Genomic DNA, 13,653 nt, shown 5'->3' on the forward strand with positions numbered 1-13,653 from the left:
AACTCCGAATAATGTATCCATGTAGGGGACTTGAACATGGTCTGAAAAGTACGATAAAAAGTTATGCAAAGAAAGGGTATGGTATTGCTGGGTACATGGGAATGTTCATTTAGAAGATATAGAAATAATGAGACTCTTATAAGGTAAGGTACCCCCTAAAGGGACGGTCACTAAGGGCACGTGGTCACTGATTCCTCTATTTATTAAACAACTAGCGACCTTGCAGGATTGCCTTTCAGACAAGACCTCCTCACAGCTGTCGATAGCTGTCCAATCTTTCCCCATGTGACCCCACTGCATGCCTCCCCTCCCCTCTCCAATTGATAGGAGAGAGAAAGGACATTTTCAAGATTGTTAAGAATTTTCCTTATAATATTGTCAGTGGCATGGGATCAAAAGAAGAAAGATTGCCCTTTTAATGATGATGATGTTCTTGTTCTTCTTCTTGATGTTCTTGTGTGTTTCTTCCCTCCCTCTCCTTGCACTCTCTCCAACATTACACTATCAATCCATTTTCTGATATTTACGTAAACATATGTTATTTAATGGTTTTGTAAGAGATTGTTTTATAAATTTCTCTTCTTGATTTCCTTGAATTGTACCCTTTTTTTTTGTGTAATTTGGGATTGTTGCATTATTGTGGTTACATTATAGCATTTGGTAATTAATGGCACAATTACCTCCAAAAATACCAAACGTGACACCTAGTTGGCCCGATTTGTCTCATAAAAAATTACCAATAAATGGCATTATGGAGACATCACCACCCCGTGATGCTAATATCATCACCGCCATTGTTACAAACCCTTTGTGGGTTGACGAATTTCTCGACTTCTCGTCGACGAGACGTGGGACACATAGGAGGTCGGTGAGTGACTCCATTGCATTCCGGGAAGAAGCACCAACGATGTTAGAGAAATGTCGTGCCACGGGTGCACCGGGATTAGGGTCGGGACATAACAGCAGCAGTGACTTTGACAAGTTTGACGATGAACAGCTCATGTCCATGTTTAACGATGATATCTCCAATGCTGTGGCAGCTCCTAATTCTAGCTCCACACCTTCTTCGCCGTCTGATCACAACAGCTTTAATGATGAGAAAGAAGCTATAGGAGTGGTGTCTAAGTATAAGCAGCAGCAGAAGGTGAGGAATGAGAATGATGAAGGGCGAAGTCCATCTGAATGGGAGACACTGGCTACTGTCCCAACTGCCACCGATCCTGTTACTACTTCTAATGAACGGAAAATGGATCCCTAGAGAGTTAAGAGGTAAGCATCGACATAGCACCAATATTTAATTTTTTTTCATCTTCGAAGCATAACTTTTTTTTGTGATAAATTAATTAAATTAGCTAAAGGTAAAATCTAAATGAGATTGGTTCTGACCCTTCTTCTGATTTGCAAATTATATGATAATTTAAGTAATTTTAACCCTTTTTTTCTTTTTTCTTTTAATTTTTGTAGGTTCTATATATTGAAAGAATGTGAAGCCATAAATGTTGTTTCATTAATTTATGTGGATGTCAGTACTTAGTTTAGGTATTTTTAACATGAAAAGAAGAGGTCAAGATGGGAGAGGAGAAATTAACTCAAGGATATTTAGCTTGAGAAAAAAATTATTGATTCAACCACTACATAGTCTTAGATTATAGAAAGCAAAAACTAGTTTATATGAATGCTAAATTATAAAAAATTAAACTGAATTTCGAGTTAAATTAAACTTAGTTTCTAAATTTTATTTTATTATTTTAATCTGGGTGCTTTAAATTTTATTTTATTTTTAATAAAAAAATAGGTATTTTTGTTTATTCTAACTACAAATGATATTTATAAAAACTATAGATATTGTGAAAATAAGTGATTTGAAAAAATTATAAAATTAATGGAAAGACGAAAACGTGGACGTAGAGCCTTTTTTTTTTAACAAAAGATAGTTCATGGTTCTCAAATAAAAAAAAAGAAATCCCAAGAGCTAATTTCAGTTTAACCAAAGTTCGGTATGATTTTAGGTAATTTAGCCTTATATTTATATACTAGATAATAAATATGATTAATTTAGGACCTATATGCACGTACAATTGCAAATGCAACGAGAAAGAATCATATTCTAGTCACTAACTTAATTTGAGTGATCATATGGTTTTCATTATTAATTTTTTGTTTTTGCATTATTAGAATCTTGGCAAACAGACAATCTGCTCGAAGATCACGGGTGAGAAAGCTGCAGTACATATCTGAGCTTGAACGCTATGTAACATCATTGCAAGTAAGTAATTTCCAATTAACCTTGACTAATTCTCTTGCAAGCATCATAATTATGCTAATCTTGCATGGTTTGAAATATAATGATAAGTTTTAATTTTGTCTAATTTTGTGCTTAATGAAGGGTGAAGTTTCAGTGTTGTCACCAAGGGTTGCATATCTAGACCATCGAAGGTTGCTCCTAAATGTTGACAACAGTGCTCTTAAGCAAAGAATCGCTGCACTGTCTCAAGATAAGATTTTCAAAGATGGTAATTAATCTCTTACTTATCCTTAATCTCATCTTGATCAGGATACAAAATACTCTAACAATAGTTTCAGTCCTAAGTACATAGGTTAATTGTAGCGATCAGCTAGCTATCTTGAGTGAGCTAGAATCCATTTCATAATTAAAGCAACTGTTAGTGCATGTTCACAAATATTTTACAACTCCATATTTAATACATAGCATGTGAATCGATCCCCTTTTGTTCTATATAGTATTAAGGAATCAAAATATAATATATGATCAATTCTTAAGATTTCAAAAGTGGGATTTATAGTTTTTTAATAAGTTTTGCTCAATTTTCTCTGGGGGGACCAAAATTGAAATGGTAACTAAATGCGACAGCTACACATTAAATAAGATGTAATTTTCATCATCATCATGTTATTATAGTGAGGACAAATTCGTATAGTATATATATAGAAATTCTCTCAGTACTTGATATATCCACTGATTGTTAATCTGGGCACAGGTATATAGCTAGCTAGCCTTGAATAAAATGCATCTCGTGGTAGGTTGCCCAGTTCATTTATTTTACAAGATAAATGTTTGGTTGAATGGCTGTTCTGGAGGGTGGAGAGACTTAATTCATAAGGGACAGCCAAGCCAATTTTAAGTCCTTAACTGCTATATATACATTTCTTAATCCACTGGTATTAATCCCACATGGGTTAATAAGGTAGTGCATTTTCAGAAAGGAAATGAAAAATCCCATTTAAGTGAACCCAAATTGTAATAGATCCGGCTACAATCATGAGTTCTCGCGGTGATTTTCTATAATGTGACTGGTTTGGTCTCCACTAACCTTGCATATGCAATAATGTTTCTTGCTTGCAGTGCTCAAATGCATTGAATGTTTCAAATTTTGAGTACTCAAAGCTTGATGGTCGCAATATATGTTTAATACTGGATTGGCCAGACTAGCTAATTGATTTGGAACAAATGCAGCTCATCAAGAAGCATTGAGGAAGGAAATAGAGAGACTGAGGCAAGTTTATCAGCAACAAAACCTCAAGATGGATAAAACGAATAGCAGCATCAACCAGAACAAATGACCCCACAACTCCTACTAACGAAAAATAACGGCAGCTTCTTCGAGTTTAGCTCCTCTCCAGTGATTGTTTCAAGAATGTTAATAGTGAAAAGTAAATCCTCTTTATCATGTGACAACAGGGAAATGGTACAAAGTGACATGATTTCATTATCTGACTAATCCCTACAAAACAATGAAGAAAATTTTGGAGCATCTTAAGCATCCAAAAATTTTTCTTGGATGCTTAATTAAGTGGGATAGGAATATTTTGGTGTTTGAAAGCGAAGGTAGGTAGAGTTCATTACTCTCTTGACCATGCTTGGAAAATTTACTGGGAAAAGATAGTCACAAACATTTTGAAGAGCTGGGGCCGAGATTTGGATCTCTCCCTGTGCTGCTGCCAACTAAGCTGTGCATTCACGTGCAGTGTTCACATCTTGCAGGGACCACTCAAGATTTGCATGATTGGATGCCTAGCAGAGAAAATCATGTGCATCTGTGATTTAAAAGAGCCCAAAAAACAAAAAGAAAAAAGAAGAAGTAGCTGATCAGAAAAAAGAAAAAAAATATTATTTTTCTTGCTTTAACTGCTTAGGAGGCTGGCTCAAGATAACATTTTCAAAGATGGCAAGTTCATAAAACCCTTAATCTCATCTTAATCACGATATATATATAATACTTAGCACGAGCTTCAGTCCTAGATAAGTTATAGGGGTAGGGTTTCTTTAGCTATAATAATCCACTTCATGATTAAAGAAAATACTGTTAATGCATGTTATTTGTTAGCCCACAAGTATTATTCAACTCCATTATTTAATACATAACACGTGAATTGATCCCATTTTGTTCTATATACTATTAAGGAATCAGATTTCAATATATGATCAATCCTTGTTTTAAGTTTTTCTCAATTTTCTCTGAGGGGGAGGGGACCAAAATACATGAACTGAGGTGGGAACTGATATGATTGGTTTGGTCTTCATCTGCAATAATTTTTCTTGCTTGCTGTGCTCAAATATATTGAATGGTGAAATTTGGAATCAAGCTTTGTGATCACAGTGCGTGGTTAATACTGGATTGGTCTAACTAGCTGATTCGAACAAATGCAGCTCATCAAGAAGCATTGAAGAGGGAAATAGAGAGGCTAAGGCAAGTGTATCATCAACAGAATCTCAAGATGGAAAATACTTCACCACCATCAGCATCATCAACCCCATCAAATGACCCCACAACTCCTACTACCGATATAGAACAGCAGCTATTTCAAGTTTAGGTCTATCAAGTGATTTTCTCAAGAAATGGTACAGTGAAAAGTAAATTCTCTTTATCATTGGACAGCAGGAAAATGGTACATAGTGACATATGATTTCATTATCATACTAGTTCTTACAAAATAATGAAGAAACTATTGGAACATCTTAAGGATCCAAAAGTTTTTATCGGTTAATTGCTTAATTAAGTGGGTTTGGAATATTTTGGTGTTTGAGAGTAAAGCTTGCTAGAGCTCATTACTCCCTTGACCATGCTTGGAAAATTCACTGCAAAAAGTAAAGCCACAAAGATGTTGAAGAGCTGGGGCTAGAATTTTTGTGCTCTCTCTGTGCTGCTGCTAAGCTGTGCATTCACGTGCAATGTTCACATCTTACAGGGCCCACTCAGGATTACATGATTGGATGGATAGGGGAGAAAATCATGTTCATCTGTGATATGAAAGAGCCCAAAACAAAAGGAAAAAAGAAGCTGCTGATTTATTTATTTTTAAAAAAGGAAAAATTAACATTTTCTTGCTTTAAATTTGGAGGGCTGCTATGGGTGGTGATGATAATTCTTTTGCATACTTAACGGTCATCCTTAATGATTTATTTAATGTTGTCTATTCTTTTTATAAGTCATGTCAGGAAGGCAGAAGATGATGGTTTAAGGTTATGTAAGGAAGGGTGGCTGTCAGGGAGGTGTGTTTTTGATACTTTGATGTCAGAATTTCTGTTCTTTTTCTTTAATAGTTCCTTTTTTTTTTGTCTAATTATTAGTAAAAAACAGGAGAAAAAAAGATTTGCATATTTATTTCCAATTGTACATAGTAAAATTTATAAAATTTGGGTTGTGTTGTATGTTCTTCGATGGATGTTTGATCATGGATTTATTCCGATGTTTACATCTACTCATTAGCTTGTGCTAGGGTCTTTAAACAAGTTTTTATTTATCACATTCTTGTCAGATTTATTTCGGTTTTTCAGAATTTGTTATTAATTTTGTTGGTTGTGTGACCACAAGATTATCAAGTTCGCATCAATTTAGCAAACATGAAAAATAACGATCAGAATCCTGCAACAAAATGAGCAGGCAAAAGCATTTTCCATTCTCAACGAAGCATTTGTAATTGTTGGCTTCCATGTAGGAGCTCTTGAACTATAAATGCTTAGCAATGATTTTCCGTTAATATATAGAGATAAGAGTTCAAGTTTTTGCTGGCTTTTCCATCAATCCTCCCTCAAGCCATCAGTAGCAGAAGTCTGGATCTTAAATCTGGGTACCATTGCTACCCCTCCACTGTTTGCAACTGAGAGTAAGCAATAGTTAGGTGTTACTGTATCACAAAATGATCAGGACAGAAGATATATGATTCAGATTAGATGTATCACAAAATGACTCGAGATGAATCCTTCTTGGAAATACTTTTTCGAAGTTTTAATTGGCTTTTATATTTTAAAGATGTTTTCTATAATCTTCTCAGTTGGGGTTTCCTGACTTTATATGTTAAGGGAGACCTTGTTCGCATATCTTTTTCCTTTAGTACATTAGGAAATACATGCAAATATTAGTGTTTTTTCCGTTGATGATAGAAAAACATGCCCTAGAAAACCCTGTCTTCTTCATTTTCCATTTTCCAAGCATAGGACCCTTGTTCATATGTAGCTAGATCTTGCTGCTTTTCTTATTGTTGTCCAGAATCAATCTGCTTTACCTGTGGCTGATGCTGCTGGTTCTGGTGCTCCAGCTGCTGCTGAAGATGTGATGCAGATGCTGTTACCCTTGCTGGTAGTGCGGTTGTCGCTGCTGGTGCTGGTAGTTCCGCCGCTGCTGTTTCTTCCGTGGCTACTCTTGTTTCATTGAAAAGATAATAAATAAAAAAGAGAAATTGTGGTTGTCGATAATACATTCCTCAAATATGCTACCACAAAGGAGCCTCCATCGCAGCCAACCTTTGCTGCTGTCGTGAATAGTGACCAATCTACCAAGGAATTTCAAGTTTAGACTGTCACTTGTACTCCTGGCACTAATTTCCTTTGGACTGGCAACTATATGTTCCTGTTAGCTTTAGATTCATAGCTTATCAAATAATAGGAACCTGTTACTGTTAGCATTTAGCATATCAGTTGTCCATATTGTATTATTGAAGTTTCATCTGATAACTTTTCATCCAAAACTAGGCTGCTTTCTGACTATAATTAATGGTAGTGTTGAATTGGTTCCCGTTATGTGGAGTCTTTATCTTATTAACTTTTGTTCAGAGTCCTCTTAATTGAATCGTGATGAGAAAGAACCCCCAGAAAACCAATAGCACAATTCAAGCACTGATACAAAATGTTCAGACAAGCAACTCACAATTAAATCAGAATAGCTGGTTGAAATCTAGAACACATGTTAATCTAGAGTAGTTTCATCAGGGAAATAAATAAATTTGTAAAAAATCCTATAGTTTCTATTTTAATATACCAAAAAAGAGTATAAAATCATTCAAATGTACAGTTATTGCCAGGCACCTCGATTTTCCATTTCAGATGCAAATAGAATTTGTTCATCAAACCTGCGATCATGCCGCCACGACCGTTGTAGTTCTAGTTCCTGTTGAGGCTCTTGTTCATCATTATTAAAGGGCCGGTGCTGTCTCCAGATTTGACAGATAGAAGGAAGGTAAAAGAGAAAAAGAGCAATCGAGGATGTTCCTATAGTAACCAGAAATGGTCCAATGAAGGGAGTGAGTCCGATACTTGCATGGTCGTCAGAATTTGAAGCTGAGCACTCGGAGTAGTTCAAAGAAATTTGAAGCAAGTCAATAAGCGTCTCTGATATGTTAACAACAGCTTGGGAGATGTCAGGAATATATGGAGAATTCTTTGGGAAAACCTGTCACATATTTAGATGACTAAGAATAAACACATGCGCGCATAAAATGTCTGTGTATGTTTCTGATGGAGAATGAAAACTCACAAATCCAAAGCCTCCAACTTTGTATATTGGTCCTGAAGTTGTGAAGCCATTGCAATTTTTAGCCAAGAAGGCCTTGATGTATGGAATTTCTAGAAATGCTGCGGCTATACTTCCATTTATAAGAGCTGCAGCATATTCTTCCTCGTTTCGAATTCGGACGATATTTTCATCTTGGATGTACAAGACATTTCTCAAATATGCCACTACAAAGGAGTCTACATCGCACCCAACTTTTGCACTGCTCTTCTTTAATGCATCTATGGTGACAGGACTCTCATTCAGTTGTTGAAGGGTAATCAAGGATGATAAATTAGCTGTAAAACTTTGAGTAGTAATCAAGGCCACAAAAAGCCAGGCAACCATCACCATCCGAGACAAATTGCTGTGCAATCCTTCACCTGAGAAAAAAATCTATATGTTTAACCAAATTATGTTTCTGATACATGCAAGTGAATTAAAAAGATAGGGTTACCTTTGAGTGAAAAAAGTGTAATGAAAGATGTTGAAAGCATGGTTGAAATTTGTTTCCACCAAGAGCCACTGAAATCTGGATTATCTTTCTGCCGTTCGATCAACCATACAACAAATCCATTATACACAGTAATGGCTGCAATGCTGATCCACAATTTTCCTGTAAATGGCTTCAAGAACAACCGAACTTTATTTATTTTCTTACTTTCCTGATACACCACCATCTGCAAACCTGGCTCAGTAAAAGGTTGAGAGAACTCTGCATATTTACTACGGTTGGCCAAAATGGCCGTGTCTCCTATTGCTGCATCAAAAGACTAATTCCAAGGCAACAATTCAGTTGTAGGCTAAAGATTTTCTCGAAGAAGAGTAATATATGGAAGCTTGCAAGAAGAGAGAAAATATTGAAAACAATAGTTACCCGATTATAAACTTGGTATACCAAGGCATCGTAGGAGCCATCATACCCGGTGAAATCACATGGCAAAGCATAGGGCAACCGAGAGAGAGTGGCGTTGAAGACATCAATTACAAATCCTGTAACTCTTATACTACCCCCAGGACTATCATATGATACTTTTACGAATTCTTTGTGACTATTTCCTGATGGAACTACTATTTTTAGTCTCTTGCCCCCTGCTGCTGACGCCCATCCGCGAGGAGCTGACCAAGGCCCTCCAGGCTAAATGATCTGCCTTAAAACTTTTATTGAGTTGTTGTAATGGATGTTTGCACCAACAGTCTTTGAGAAACCATAGCCCTCAGTCCAATACCCGAGTTCAGTACTTATCCCTACAACATTGACTAGAGTAAAGATTCGTACCGCAGGATGCAACATGCCATTTATAAAACATATATGACCAGTTAAGCCCTCAAATTTCGAAGCTAAGATTCTGTTCAACAAACTTGTTCCACCCATTGAAGCTATAGGAGTAATACTTGTAGAATTTCCGAACCTTTTCGAACTTGGTCTTCCTTCCATTGCAAGAGCAACAGCCCACGTTGCATCATAGGCCTGTAAGGCAGAAATCCCTGGCTCTGGAAATGGCTCTTCAGGAAATTGAGAGCTGAACATCACCTGAAATCTTGAGCGAAAATCTTTGATTCTTTTACTGGAACTGGAAATGTAGCTTTTAACACCCAAGGCACCTTGCATTGATGAAAGGACCGAATTATTAAATGTATTAAAATAGTCTGATGTGGAGTCTGTGGTGATCCATACATATTCTTGTTCCATCATTTCCAATTTCTTCGCTTCCCTGAAAATGCTTCTCGCCAGTGTTGCACTAGTGTGAACGATGAACACCCGGCACTGCCCGTTTCTAAGAGACACCAGTTTTTCAGATAAAAAACGGGATGGAGGTGAGGGGGGGGAAGGCAGTAGTTCACTGATTTCTGCATCTGCATCTTGAAGAGCAGAGAAGAGATGTGGTATGATGCTATTAATTTTGTTTTCTTCATAAATGACATTTACTCTCCGCCATTGCCAACTCTGAACTATAGCTGCTATAGCTTTCATCTGTGAGAGCTGGTTGCGAGCTGCATTAATCAGAAAAGGCCAGCGTAAAGAGGCCCAAACTGGAACTTCATTTACCATCGAAAGGATAGGGACTTCATATCTGTTGCCAAGCTCAGCAACAAGGATGGCCTCTTGCGAAGTTCCCAAGCCTATAATAGCTTCTACATTGTGCTTTTTGATAAGTGTTTTAGCTGCAACACATGATTAGAACATTTATATTCCGAGATAAAGTAGTTAAAAAGGGATTAACAAATGAAGCAGAAGTTCTTGCTGTTCAGAGAGCTTTTGATTAAAATGCTTCTTATCCTCTTGCTCATGAGGTTCACTCGATCGTTGAATCGGGTTCTACGAATGCAATGAGATGGATGTTCGAAGGGTCTGGGTTCAGTTGCATTGAAGCTTCAGTTAAGCCTTGGGTTCTCTAAAGTTTTGCAGGGTGAATAGAGAAGGTAGAGTGCCTTAGCTGACATCTTGGCAAAGCAGGGTATTAGTAGACAGAGAGTTCTTGGCTTGGCTTTAATTTTTGTGTTTGCTTTGTAATTTCGTAAACTCCTCGCCATTGCCTTGATGGCATTCTTTCAATAATATTCATCGATTTGAATAAAAGAATTAAGCTAATGGATTATTTTTAAACAAAGTGTTTTTTTAGAATGCCTACGCTATATATTTTTTTATTAATTTTATTTCTAATACTAAAAAATTAATTATTTTTTTTAGTTAAATAATCTTTAATTTTGAATGAAGTTGAAACTAGACACTTTAAATAACTTTTAACTATGATAATAAGGTTTTTTTTAACAATAAATAAGATAATTATAATTACTATTATGATCATAATAGTAGCACTGGTAATGTTAATAACAGAAAAGACCATGCAATATTATCTAAATATAAGTACATTAAATTATTATTATTATTATTATTATTATAGACTGATAGAATGCATGCATCAAAGAAAAAGAAATCCTACTAATACAAAGGTATAATAGAATGCATGCATCAAAGAAATCCTACTAATACAAAGGTATAATATTATTTAGAAACACAAAAGTTAAGCTATGTACTCTAATTATTAAAAGAAAAGAAAAATGATATGATCATGATTTTTTTATATAATATAATTATTTAATATAAAACTTAAATATTGTTATTTGTGGTCATTTATATATGTGTATGATCTGTAAATAAGACATTACAATTGTCTATTTAGATGTAAACAATAATGTATAAAAATATGTGGTGAGATTAAATTTGTAAAAGTGACTTTAAATGACTAATTTAGAAGTATTAAATTTTATAAGAAAAAAATAATGAATTTATATTTATTAATTAATAATAATATATTTTCTCAATTATATATATAAATTTACCGGTTGTTCAATTATCAATTGTTTTTTACTGTATAATAAATTTATTATTTGTTTTAATCTAGTTTGTTTGACAAGTAATTGCAACTCATAACGCAAATCCCAAAGTGAAACAATTAATTTAAAATTCTTAAAATAAAAATAGGAATCGATCAGTTCCTTTGAGCTAAGTATTTTTTAATATAAATTCACCGCTTGTAATCGGTATAGACACTCCTACAACTTCTGTGCATCTTCCTCTGCATGGAAGTAATATATATATATAAACAAATCGAGGTGGCAACAACAAGCATGGATGGCCGGTTTTATTCTTGCCGAAGCACAAATTAAAGTGTTGTTAATCCAAATGCAATGGGTTTTTTATATATAATTTATTCCGGAGTTTATGTCTATGAACATATGGGGATGGCCGAATGAGCATAGCTTGAATCTGAGAGAATGTGTTAAGTTGCCAGTATAGGTAATTTGATATGAAGTTATTGTAATTCATTTTGAAGTTATAAGTTAAGTTTCTGATGTATTGTAATTGGATTTTTTTATTTATTATGTTTTTTTACCATTATCTAAATGATTGTTTTATTAATATATCAATTATTATATAAAAGAAATTATAAGATAATGTATATATTATAAACAGTATATCAAGTTTATTAGGAATAAAACGAGATAGGGGGCATATGGGCGATAGTGTTTGTGATTGAAGGGTTTTAGTAGGTGTTAGCTACGGTGGCTCTGCTATCAAGTTAAAACTTAGTTATCTATGTTAAAATTCAGGTGATAATTGATATTGTCACATTTAATTAACGAGGTTAAAACTCATTTTGATTGAAATTATGAAGCCATTTTAATATTAAAAAAATAGAATAAAGCTATTTTAAGATAATCAAGGTCAACTTTCTCTCAAGCCTTGAATTAAACAAAATTTGATAATATATATATATATATATACACACACTCATAATTCTGTAATTATAAATTTTATAACAAACATGCATGAATTATGAAGATATTAAATGAATATGAGAAATGATTAATTTAATTATTTATACATGACAAGCAATTTTTAACCGACAATGAAAGCAATAAGCAGGGTTCAAATATGTAGATTAAAAGTTTGGTTGAGAATATGGTGTAAATTATTATTTTTTTAATTTTGAGTTTGAGTTTGTTTATTAAAAATTACTTTTTTATATTTTTAAATTGTTTTGATATATTAATATAAAAAATAATTTAAAAATATATATTATTTTAATATATTTTTAAATAAAAATATTGTAAACCGCAATTACAATAACTACCAAGTATGTTCAAACCTCCGCTCAATTGTTTACTTCATGCGCAATGACCGGACTACAAGGCCGATTCGTGACATAGGAAGTCTCAACTTCCAAGTTCAAACACTTGAGGGTACTAGATTGAGATTGGAGACTGGAGAGCTACGACAATCAAGTTATGTAATTTAAGGTTCGTAAAAATAAACATTAAACATTACACGAGGAGACAGTGCTCTCAAAGATTTCTAGCGCAGCACATTCCCCACTTTTGATGCATGGAATACCAAAACCATAGCAATTACTATCATTCGAGGCTTCTGTGCTATGGAGTCATGCATACACAATCTAGTGTTTTGAGAGATTTTAGAGTTTAATAATTTCAAAGAGATTGGATCATGTCGTTCTCACCAGAGGAGGCTGCTCGGAAGGAATCCCCTTTCGAGTCTTTGACACAAAGTCTGGGCCGCTGGGTAGCGTTGCTGTAAAAGTCATGGAGTGCCATCTCCATGGCCACTCTCTCTTCTTTCCCGGCACGAGTTGTGCAATCTACAATACCACCTAAACTGAATTTGCGAGGTTTGTTTCCCAGGGCATGAGGATCAACAGTGCTGTCTACTTTAGACATTCCATTCGACAAAGAAGATGATAGAAAGAGGATCAAGAGGACTCTCATGATTTACTCACCAACATGGATACACACAGCAAGAACACTTAAATAATAAGATGGTAGAATTGATTTTCTCAGTCCAACAGACTTTGATTTTCACGATTGCCATCTGGAGCTTGGCGGCAATTCTCACCATATTATGTATTGCATGAAAATGATCGCAGATTTTATTAATAAGAATAGCATGATAGGATCGACAAGCCAATAAAATGATGGCGAGACATGAACCAACAAAATACCTCTACATCAATCTCAATTATATATATATATATATATATATGGAGAAAGATTTTCACTGGCATTTTAAGGTTTCGCCCTCATATTAAAAAATTTAACGTATGCTATTCAGGGTATTGAAGAATTTTTACAAAACTTATTAGTCACTAACAAATTAACCAAGGATAAATAAATTTTTAATTATTTTAATTGCACAATAAAACAACTAAAATATTTTTAAAAAAATTAAATCAACATTTTTATATTTTTATAATTGTTCTTTAGTAATTAATAAGTCAACTGAGAAGCAATTTGATATTAAACTAAAATATAATAAATAATAAAAAAACTAAAAATATAGTGAAAT

The 13,653-nt window shown here is 34.3% G+C and overlaps 1 protein-coding gene and 1 pseudogene across 1 annotated transcript; one reads left to right on the forward strand and one right to left on the reverse strand.

Moving 5' to 3' along the window:
- The first annotated feature begins 233 nt into the window (after positions 1-233).
- LOC105109621 (basic leucine zipper 34-like) lies at positions 234-5,679 on the forward strand (annotated as a pseudogene).
- Positions 5,680-6,040: 361 nt separating this feature from the next.
- LOC105109633 (glutamate receptor 2.3-like) lies at positions 6,041-13,076 on the reverse strand. Its single transcript, XM_011004384.1, has 8 exons — positions 12,812-13,076; positions 8,979-9,953; positions 8,665-8,906; positions 8,245-8,560; positions 7,773-8,170; positions 7,518-7,688; positions 6,526-6,661; positions 6,041-6,120 (listed from the first exon to the last, which is right to left on the reverse strand). The coding sequence occupies exons 1-8, from the start codon at positions 13,074-13,076 to the stop codon at positions 6,041-6,043; spliced, it is 2,583 nt and encodes an 860-aa protein (XP_011002686.1).
- Positions 13,077-13,653: the final 577 nt, after the last annotated feature.

Source organism: Populus euphratica, unplaced genomic scaffold (genome assembly GCF_000495115.2).
Source record: "Populus euphratica unplaced genomic scaffold, PopEup_1.0 scaffold223.1, whole genome shotgun sequence".
Classification (NCBI taxonomy): domain Eukaryota; kingdom Viridiplantae; phylum Streptophyta; class Magnoliopsida; order Malpighiales; family Salicaceae; genus Populus; species Populus euphratica.